The sequence below is a fragment of the Arachis ipaensis genome, chromosome B09 (genome assembly GCF_000816755.2).
Source record: "Arachis ipaensis cultivar K30076 chromosome B09, Araip1.1, whole genome shotgun sequence".
NCBI classification, from domain to species: Eukaryota; Viridiplantae; Streptophyta; class Magnoliopsida; order Fabales; family Fabaceae; genus Arachis; species Arachis ipaensis.
Window position 1 is genome coordinate 134,596,250 of NC_029793.2, and position 11,714 is coordinate 134,607,963.

Here is an 11,714-nt window from a genome sequence, read left to right on the forward strand (position 1 = left end):
AAATATAATAATTTATATATTTTTTTATTTACTTAAGCTTTTAGATTTGAATTAGACTCATTCAATTTCGATTCTATTATTATTTCTTATATTCTCTCTTAAGTTGAATTGAGAGGAGGCACAGAAGTTAATTTGGGACAAGTATGTAACTAATTCACCACGGTAAAATTTTCGAAAAGAAGAAAAAATTACTTTTGTTCTGTTTTTTTTTTTTTAAGAAAAAAAGCTTAATGATTATTCTTAAAGTACTAGCACATAATTAGCAAAAGCCTAAAGTAAAACGACACGACTTTGTAAGATAGAAAGAGTTTTAAGTGTATTGAAAACACCAATTTTCCAATTATTTTAACCGTTGATCTGAATTATAAAAAAAATATTTAATATATATTAATTAAAATTAACAGTTAAAACAACTGAAACACCGATGTTATTGGTATACTTAAAATTTTTTCCATAAGATATTTGTATATTTCTGTGCCTACTAGCTAGCCTAGTGGAATGAACAGTACTAACTATAGACAATATGCCTTTTATTATGGCCACGCCTATATCCACGTATGCAAGAGACAATTCATATGTGTCCGTCCATTTGTTCATTCTTGGCCAAAATAATTGTCACAATCACTCCAAAGAAAAGAAAGAACGGATTGTCACAATCCGATATGCAAAATTTTATAATTTATAACAAAACAAAAAATAGTAAGCTAGTCGTTAAAAAAAATTCAATTAAGCAAGCAATAATTCAAAGGAAAATTCTTGTTTTTTTCTCATTTGAAATGACAAAAAAGATAGGAGGATAGCTCAAAATTTTTCCTTCATTGTTGGTTGGTTGATGCGGTTTATGTATTAAATTAGCATATCCCAAATTATTGCTGTTCCTGTACATGTATGTAGGAGCACGCGGGATATCCATTAAAGGTATTGCAACTCAAAGTTAATACCTCTAGAAAAGATGGACGCAATACGAGAATAGAGCAAAGTTGACAATATATACTCTACTCGCGGATACTTAACTCAGATTAATCCGTTCGGATAGAATTGTCTATTTTATCTGCTGCGAGTAGAGTAGGGTACGAATTTAGGGTATATTCTATCCTACTCTACCCACACTCTTAATATATTATATAATATATATGTAAAAGTTATGTATGTATTGAAGAAAGTGAGTCTTAAATTCACAATCTTCCTTTTATAAAAATTTGAAATAACCACTAAACTAGTTGATTATCATGTTATTTATAATTTTATGTTGAATTTCTTTAAGATTTTATTGTTTTTAATTTTAATTTGAATTTAGTTTTTTATTTTCTATTTTATTAATATGTATGAAATTTAGAATGGTTGAATTTTATATTTGTTTGAAAATTTTTTATGTTTCTGCGGATAGGGTTTAGAACTTTAGAGTGTGTGTAAGATTAGGGTTGAGAGATTCTCAACCCGTGGATAAAGTAGGGTAGAGTTTTAAGAAAGTTTTCAACCCGCGGTTAGGGTTAGGGTAGAGTCTAAACCTACCCTACTCTACCCATTGCCAGCCCTACTCAGGGGTGAGTATATGAGGGATATCCGGTTTATTTTCCTTTAATTTGCTCTTCAACAACCACTGTATTTATCCCACGGATCTACGATGTGACGTATGTTATCGTATAAGATAGACGGTTAACACGAATTTTTAACGGTTAGAAATATAATTATTTATGTTATTTTTTTATCAATTTAAATTTTTTTAAAAAAGTGGTATTATAATATGATATCAAAGTTCTATATCCAAAAGATCTAAAATTTAGTCTTTAGTAAACCTTAAAAAAAATTAGCATAAGATAAATAAAAAATTATACAAAAAATCAAATAAATCTAAACGAGACTCTTACTTAAAAAAAAAATATTAAAAACATAACTATTTATGTTATTCTTTTCTATTAACTTATATAAGTTTTTAGAAAAAGTGATATCCTGAAATTAACTATTCTCAATGATCATTTTTATGTTATCTTTCGACGTGGGCAATTGTAATAGTAATTCTAGCTGACTCTTGTTGAACGGTATTTTGGTCTAAACTTCATTGTTTTATCAGCAAGATAGATGAAAGTTAGAATGATACTTTGAAGTATTATTGCTTTGAAATATATCTAAAAGTAGTCTTTGATTTTAATATGAACACTACAATAAATAAGAGTTTTCGTAACGGTTGAAAATCATTGTCGTGGATCAAAAAATTGTTTTTTAAATGTTAGACAACATTTTGGTAACAATTTTTAACCTGTGGTATATATGGCTGTTATCAATGCTAAAGGCAATTATTTTTTATCTACTAAGACAACGACAACAAAAAAAATTATTGCTCTTGTTACTGTCATAAACAATGATTTTGACAATAAATTTTAAAGAACAGTTTTTAATTACTGTTATTTGTTATTATACAACGGTTTAAGCTCATAAAAGGATAGACAACGCACGGTTTTATGTTGTTGCTGTTTTGTTACTAATTTGGACAATAATTTTAAAATTGTTGCCTTTTTGTTGATGACTTTAAGAATAGTTTATGAACCATTGCTTTTTGTGTGTTTTTTTTTAACAATTTTAATATCATTGTCATTTTATAATTGCTTTTGAAAATAATTTTTTTTTTTGAAAGCAAGAGCTCAACACAATTTTTTTTTTAAATTTTGAAAACAATTTTAACCAAATTCTAAAAACTAGACTAGTTAACAAAAATTAACAAAATTTAATTAAAATTAACAAAATTTTCAAACATAATTTTAACAAGGTCAGCATAATAATTAACATATTTTAATAAAAATGAGCAAAGTTTTCAATCCAATTTTATTAACACGCTCATCACAATTATTAACAATAGAAACAAAAAGAAAAAACACTAAATGAGCACTATCAACTCTCCACTTGCTTTGTTTTTGAGGAGTATGATCCTTCCGCAATAATCTCTTTTTTTTTCTCAACTACTTCAAAGTAATTTCTAATTCATCCTGCAATAAATTATATCCATTAGAGATTATCAAATGACATTTACTTTATATACAAAGACCGTCTTAAGCATATCTTAAGTAATTTCTAATTCATCCTGCAATAAATTATATCCATTAGAGATTATCAAATGACATTTACTTTATATACAAAGACCGTCTTAATAAGCATATCTTAGACCCTAAATATAGAAGACTTCATTGCAAAAATTCAAGTTGGGGCTTACAACGATTGAGAAACAACAAGAAGTGAAAAAAATGTAGTGTTAAAAAAAAAAAAAAAATCTAACTGTAAGTTAAGCATAAAGTTAAAAACTTGTAATATGAACTGGTTCTATAGCAAGTACCAATACATAGCAACAAATAATAATTAAGGTACTAGCTATGCTTGTATAAACCTTAACAAATTGTGCAGATATTCGGATAGCAAATTCATACAAGAATTATAATGCATCCTATAAGTTATATGTCTTAAATTGAGTAGTAAATCAGTAATATAAACAGTGTAATTTATTATTAAGAAACTTTAATAAAATTTAACAACAAAAAAAGAAAGAATAATTAATAGTGAATCAGTAATACAGGTAATGCAAGTTTTTTTAATAGAGTTATTAATTTAAAATTTATTATCGAGTACAAAAATGAGCAAAGCCATCAACTAAAAACAAGCACTAAACACTGACTGACCATTTGAGAAAAAAAATCAAAGAAGCATTTAAAACACATCAACAATACAACTACACCAAACGAAAGAACCTTCAATCACAGTTTAAACTAAAATTTACGATCTTCTCAAATTGAAGTAGTAAGAAACTTGAAAAGAAAAGCACTAAAAAATAATTTCCAATAAAAGATTTAGATAACTAATCCTAACTAGAAATAAAATCAAATCCAAAAACAAAGAAGTCTAAAACAGTAAGCAACGCATGAAATTAAATGGTGCCAGGTGAAAGATGGAAACAAAAGGATTAAAAGGAAAAGAAGAGCGCAGACCAAAACAAGCACTTCCGGCAACATTTTCGATATTTTTATATTTATGTTGTCAAAAATTTAAAATAAATATTATATTTGGAAAGAACAATTTTTATGTGTATTATACGTTAAGTATTTTTAGAGAACGATTTTATGTTGTACTATAAGTTAAGTATTTTTAGAAAATAATTTTTATGCGTATCTTTTGTATAATTATTTAAACGACATTAGAAAATCGTTCTTTAAAATAGTTAAAGAGAACATTTTTATTTTGTTGTTATAAAAATAATGAGAAATTGAACTTCAACAGTAAAAATATAAAATCTATTGTCTACAACCATCTAATAATAAAACGGTTTTAAAGTATAGCAAATTTTGGCAACGATTTTTACGCGTATCTTTTTTTAAATTATTTAAACAACATTAAAAAACTATTACTTAATAACAAATTATTGTAACGATTATAAAACTGTTCTTTAAAATAGTAAAAAAAAGAACTGTTTTATTTTGTTGTTATAAAATAATATAAAATTAAATTTTAATAATAATATTATAAAAAATTATTGTCTAAAATTATTTAAGAGAATAATTTTAAGATGTTGTAAATTTTAATGTTACTAAAGGGCTTTTTTATTGAAATAAATAAACAAAATTCATTATTTCCCTAAATACACACCGATGAAAAGTGTTACCTAAATGCGCAGTACCATCTCTCGGCCACCACCCACGAAATGGGTTTAGTTACCATTTCCTGGATGCCCCCCACGAAATGGAAGATTGCACATCATTGGAAGCAGCAGCGAAATGGGCACGTCAAGAGCGGCGCATGCGAAATGGGGCACCCCGCTTCTGGCATCCACGAGTTGGGCCACACTTGTTGCGGCGCCCACGAGATGACCAAGCCCTTGGCGGCAGCAACGAAATGGTGTAGGTTTGTGGTGAAGGCTGCAAGCAAGTTTCAGGTTGTGGCAGTCTAGTACAAGCATGCATTGGGTACATATTGTGGCATGGTAGTAGGGGTGGCAACACCACCCGAACCCGCGGGTACCCACCCCGCCCCTACCCGCTCGGGGCAGGTATTATCTGCCCCGCACCGAGACGGGTTTTTAGCGGGGCAGGTTCTTGAGAGGAGCAGGACAGGTCGGGTTTAGGTAATACCCGCTCCGGGCATGGTAGGGGCAAGTAACTTGGTGTGTATATAAAGGGGAGTAGGGGAAGGGACCAAGTGCGGCATGAAATGAAAATGGGTGGAAGAGAGGGTTGAAAATCATAAACCGTGGAAGAGAGAAAAAAAAAGTGTGTTTTGGTTAATAATTTTATGTTGTGGTTTGATTTGAAAAGTGTAACATGGGCGACGGTGGTGGTAGCAACGTCGAGGAAAATTTAAATCGGCTGGCCGAGGTTCATATTGCCGGGCATTTGATTCACAATGTTAATTTCAGTGATTCTTTGTTGTCAATTTTTTTACAACTATTTTCAGTATAAATATTTTTGGCGTTATTTAATATCTGCCAGTGTAAATTTAAGGGTTCTCTTCATGTTTCTTTTGTGCAGCCCGCACGTGTTTTGACACTGCATGGCACACTTGTGGATGTTTTTACGTTGGAGCCCCCAGATTCAATATGGATCTCAGACGGCAGAGGCTTGAACCATGTTTACGACGAGTAGGATTTTATTATGCTTCATTAATCAAGCGTTTTAAGTATGATAATCCACTGATAAGTGCCTTTATTGAGAGATGGCGACTCGAGACGCACACATTTCACCTCCCGTGGGGTGAGTGTACCATCACACTGGAGGATGTGGCAATGCAGTTAGGTTTATCTATTGATGGGGAGCCTGTCAGTGGTACTCTAAGGTCATGGGGTAAGTTTCATCAGAGAGATATATGGCGATGGTGCCAAGAATTACTTGGTGATGTCCCAGCCGGGCATGTAGGGACAACAAAGTACAACATAAAGCTGAAATGGCTTAGAACTCGTCTTCAATAGATGCCGCTTGATGTAATAGAGGATGTCCTAATTCAGTATGCCCGTTGTTACATTCTGTATTTGTTGGGTAGCGTGCTACTGCCAGACAAGGCCAACAACACGGTCCACGTACGGTATCTACCTCTCTTGGCCGATTTTGATGCCATCAGTACCTATAGTTGGGGTAGCGCATGTCTTTGCTGGCTATATCGAGCCATGTGCTTGGCAACAGATTACAATGTCGAAGGTATGGCTGGTTGTCATACGTTGTTAATGTCGTGGATTTATTACAAGCTATCGTTCTGGGTACCAGAGGTGGCGGCGCCGTATAGTTTTCCATTAGCTACAAGGTGTGGTATCATATGGCATATCCTGTTTAGTTTCGCTACGTCATAAATTTTGATTTATTGTTAACTATACAACTTATTTGCACGCATTGATTTTCCCTCAGGTGGGCGGGCAAAAAGGGACATAATGACTACGCTGAGCAACGCCTACTGAGGCACCGACTGAGGTTGGACAATCTGCATGTGGACAGTTTAATTGGTTGCCGTATATGGAACCTCATATTCTGTCAAGTGTGCCCGTTGAATTTCTTGGTGCTCCATATAGAGACTTTTACACCTCGGTTGTACCGCTGATATTATTCCGGTGGATTGAGATTCTAAACATCGACAGAGTGTTGCGGCAATTTAGGGGCAAACAACGATCGCCGAATCCTCCCTTGAATATTGATACATTCCGCCAAGTCATATCGTCTGCAGATTGATCGCGCGGAGACCTTGTGTCCCAGCCAAGATTACTATAGGTGGTACTGTGACAGGACCCGGAGGTTCCTATCCGCACCTGACACATTGCATGATCNACCTGTTGTCCCACAAGACCGGAGGCGCCGACGCACGCGCCGAGAACGACATCATGCTGATGTGGGGGCGGTAGAGTCCGAGGTGCCAGAATTTCCCGAATAAGATCGACCACAAGATGAGGCAGAGGTCGGAGCACATGGTCTACCTCCACAACCTCACTTTCATGGAGATTATTACTACCCTCAGCCTTTCATGGCAGGAGACCAGCCTCAGCCATCTTCCATGCAGCAAGTTATGGCATATCAGAGCAGCTATGAGGTTGGTGGTTCATCCTAAGGGGGTGGCACATAGGACTTTGATTGATTCCATGAACAGAGTAGGTTGGACAAACTTCTCTTCTTTCTTTGACGGTTTAGACCATTTCATCCCTCAACAGCCGTCACCACACACACCTACAGATCTTGGATTGGCCCTTCCATGATCCGATACCGATCCACAACTCACAGTTGCGGGAAGGAGGTCTTTATCTGTCGGCGACACCGCCGTGTCATCTCTCCGACCACATGATGTCTCCTTTATGCAGGGTCGACGTCTATCGTTCACAGAGGACTGATCCCGTGATGGAGGAAGCCGATGCAGGTCGTCCTCGCCATGACCGTCGAGCTCCTTCGTGTGGTATAGGTGGGAGATTAGGTCACGATCACCATTAGTCGCTTGTTTTTAGGTTTATTTAGTTTCATGTAGTTTGAATTTAGTGTCATTACTTTGTGTTATCTTCCATGTAGTTCGTATTTAGTTTCATGTACTTTTTATTATCCTCCATGTAGTTTGTATTTAGTTTCATGTACTTCGTATTAAGGTTCATGTACTATGATGTTTCTTGTTTCCAAATTTATGTGTCGAATGTTGCTTAGGCGAACTTACTCAGATTAAACAAGAGTTAACACAAACAATACATTGTGCGTGTTAAGAAAGTAACAACCAATAAGACACATGGTTCCTTAGAATGTAACATGCAAATCGACTTAAAGGAAATACAACCCTAGTGAACATGCAAGTCTAAATGGAAGATATATGCGGATAGTTCCGTCTTGTATGACCTGGTTGCCTGCAAAGTTCACATCGCTTTTCAGGTTCTGGCTCTACCTCGTCCATTTCATTCCTGATCCTTGTCGACATCGGACGTCCTTCCATTGTTCTTCGAAGATGGGGAATGGGGACGACACGTTCACTTTCGTATGGAGGCCACAACTCCTCGTCCAGTATTGGAGGAAATTTCATCTGGTAAACCCAGAACACACTCTCAACGCGATAGACTGGCACGACATAAGGCTGTCAATCAAGCCTTGCGTGTGCACATGCAGCCAACGCATGAGCACATGGATAGTGCAACGCCTGGAAGTATCCACAGTCACATCTGCCTTGTTCTAGGTAAACCCTGAAACGCGACCGGACCCTGAAGGCTGCTATCTCATCGACTGTGAAGATAGACGTGGCTCTGTCGTATGAAATCACAAGCATCTAGGAAATACCTTCTCTGTTAGCCAGTATAGCTTTCTACAGGAATTGCGAAAAAACTTGACCGCATGCGATCTATGCCTGTGCCTTGCAACCCTTCTTGACGAATAATGCATTAAGACGATGGTAAGTAGACTTCACAATAGCACAAACTGGAAGGTTACTGGTACCCTTGAGAATAGAATTGATACACTCCGATAGGTTGGTTGTCATGTGACCGTATCGTCGGCCCTCGTCACGATGCTGCAGCCACTTCGGAGGCTCCAACCCTCGGATCCAGGCCATCATTTACAGAGAAGAGACTGGATCCTCGTTGCTAATTAACTCAAGGTAGTATTGTGCCTGGTCTTGTGTCTTGGAATACGCCGCGTTGACTAGGTGCCTTTTCGCTTCCTTGCTCTTGAAACTGGTTGCAAAGTTAGAGGCAATATGTCTCACACAGTACACATTGTGTTCCCATCCACACCCAGCCCGCTCTAAATCATCCTTTATTGCTGCATGCCGATCAGAGATAAGAAATATCCCTGGTTGAGTCGCTACATATCTCCTGAGGTTCGAAAGGAAAAAGAACCAGGATTCTTTGTTCTCCCTTTCGACAATCGCAAAAGCAACGGGCAGGATGTTGTTATTCCCATTCTGCGCTATGCCCATCAACAGGGTCCCTGTGTACTTACCATACAAGTGTGTTCCGTCTACGGAGATCAGTGGCTTACAGTGCTTGAAGGCTTCAACACGGGACGGAAACGACCAAAAAACTGATGAAACATGACACTGTGACAGTCCAACGTGTTGCCGACATAGTTCGGTCGGGTTTGGATATTAACAACTGTGCCTGACATGACTACACTTAATTAGAACCACACCGTAAGGACTCCAACTTATAAATTACCGTAACTTTAAAATGACAAAAATACCTGGAACAAAAGCTTGCAGTGCATTGAAATATCTCTGAAGCTGGTCATATGACTCCTCCCAATCACCATATATTTTGGCAATTGCCTTCTGCTTTGCGTGCCAAACCTTCTTGTAAGAAACCTTGTACCCGTAGGCTGCCTCGAATGATCCTTGCAACACCTTAATGCAAATAGTAGCATCTGCATGAACCATGGGAAATATATGCTGGCAGATGACGTTGCTATCAAGCTGAGCATGATCTTGAGACATGGAGCTGCCAAACAAGTGTGGGGCCCTTTGTATTTTCGAATTACCCAAAATTTGGAGGCCCTTGTCTTTGTAACCCATACCATCCAACGACATTGGTCCCCAAACTGCTTGCATCGACAGACATACCTAGCTTGATCTTACTCTACCACCTTGTATTTCGCACTTCTTCGAATGTTGTAGTTCTTTACAGCAAGCATCGCAGTTTCTCTATTCAGAAATTTCAAACCAACCTCCAACTCCATCTCACCGGACAAAGCATATTTGCTCGGTGTGTCTTCGGCGGTGGTCGGCATCATGGCACCAAGATTTAAAGACAGGTAGTAGCCTGGGGTACTGCTAGATCCACCACCACCCCCGCCCACAGCAACTGATTCGACACGATTTGGAACATCCCTTTCGTGGTAAACAGGTTGGGTTTTGGGAACCACTTCTGCTTCTTCACCACTATCATCTTCATCAGAAGTTTCTGCCAACCCGTCAACAATACCTTCTGGGGATGGAACACAGTTAGAAGGGGAGGGACATGAACGACAATTTGTTACAGTCTGACCAGGCGTCACAAAGGCATTGAAGGTTGGACTACGAGCTCTTAAAATCTCCTGACCTGGCATCAAATCTGCCACACCGAAATTTCCAGCTTGCTCCACATACATTATTGGAACTAGAGGAGCTTCCTCCAATATCTTGGAGATTTACACATAGTTCCAACGAGTAGATACTTCCAATGCTCCAATGGTAAGAAAACATCATCGAATCTTGTTGCTCAGATTTAATCTGCATTTTTTGATACGCAAACGAGTTGGCGACTGCAACTGGCATTCTGTAAGTCAACTTCGTGATTTCCTTCTTTCCGACCATACCGGTATTCATGAGGATCACATCTTTTAGCTCTTGCAATGATGTTTGGGGCGGGGTCACTATCCACAATGGATCATCACAAACAAATGTAATACCTTCAGATGTATGAAAAATTTCTCCATTAGGATATAGGATAACGTAGACATTTTCAGAAGTCATATGCATAACAACGTACCAACTTGAGTATTTTATAAAGAAGGTGAAGAGATGGAGATGGGAGAGAGTTGTTGGAGATGGAAGAGAGTGGTTGGAGATGGATTACTCGGAGACACAACAATGATTTCCAAATGTGGTTTTAAACTGGTTGCCACAGCCCTTTATATAGCGAAATCCATGCTCTATTTCACGGGAGGTGCACCTGAGTTGCTCCAATTCGTGTGGGGTGCAACTGAATTTGGGCCACCTCGCGTCTGGCATCCCGGTTATATGTCTCAGGTGCCATTTCGTTTGTATCTCTTAGGAAATGGCCCAATTCGTGGGTGCCCTACCTTAAATGCCCATTTTTTGTGCACCTGTCATATAATGGCAACCTGGCCCAATTCGTTGGCGCCTGGCTTGAGTTGGAGCCTAAACTCATTTCGTGGGTGGTGGCCGAGAGATAGTACTGTACATTTCGATAACATTTTTCATCGATGCGTATTTAGAGAAATAATAAATTTTGTTTACTTATTTCAATAAAAAAGCCGTTATTAAAGTCTATATTTATTGTAGTGGAAGTAGAACTTTTTTGTCTCTTTCCTTTCAATTTTATAAGTGACTATGTCAAAATATTATTTTGACCTGTATGATCTCATGTGTTTTGGTCATTTACGGTACTTTTATATTTATATATGTATATATATATATCCTAATTTGTCCTCGTGCTTATTGAGATATCAATACGCAATCTATTTAAAAGTACTTCACCCTTCTAATAAAAATAGATTAATTTTAAATATGTTCGTAGTTCATATAAATATAAGTTACTTTAATTATGGATAAAGTACATAATTTTTAACCATTAATATTTGGACTAAATCATAATTATTTTTTTAACATGTGAAATTTTTTATTTTTATTTCAAATATTTTATTTCATGTTATTTTCGTTATTAGATTAAAATTAAAACATATTTTTTCAAAAGTACTATATATTTTTTGTATTATTTGTCTTTTTTATTCTTCTATTACTTTAATTGTCAAATCACTATACAACCACTGCTGCAAATCCCATAATTGTGATTGCTACCGATACAACATAAAACATGATATAGAAGGGAAAAGATATATTCTTTTTGTAGAAAAAATTTAACTTCAATCAAAATATTAAAATAAAATAAAATATTTGAAATAAAAATAACATATTTCAAATATTAGACAATTTAAAATTTTTTTATTATAATTATTTTATTATTTTACTATTAATTTTAAAATTTGATACTTAAATAATTATAATATTATTTGAGTTAT

At 36.1% G+C, this 11,714-nt stretch overlaps 1 protein-coding gene across 1 annotated transcript; it reads right to left on the reverse strand.

Moving 5' to 3' along the window:
* LOC107616412 lies at window positions 8,533-9,501 on the reverse strand. Its single transcript, XM_016318373.1, has 2 exons — window positions 9,159-9,501; window positions 8,533-8,969 (listed from the first exon to the last, which is right to left on the reverse strand). The coding sequence occupies exons 1-2, from the start codon at window positions 9,499-9,501 to the stop codon at window positions 8,533-8,535; spliced, it is 780 nt and encodes a 259-aa protein (XP_016173859.1).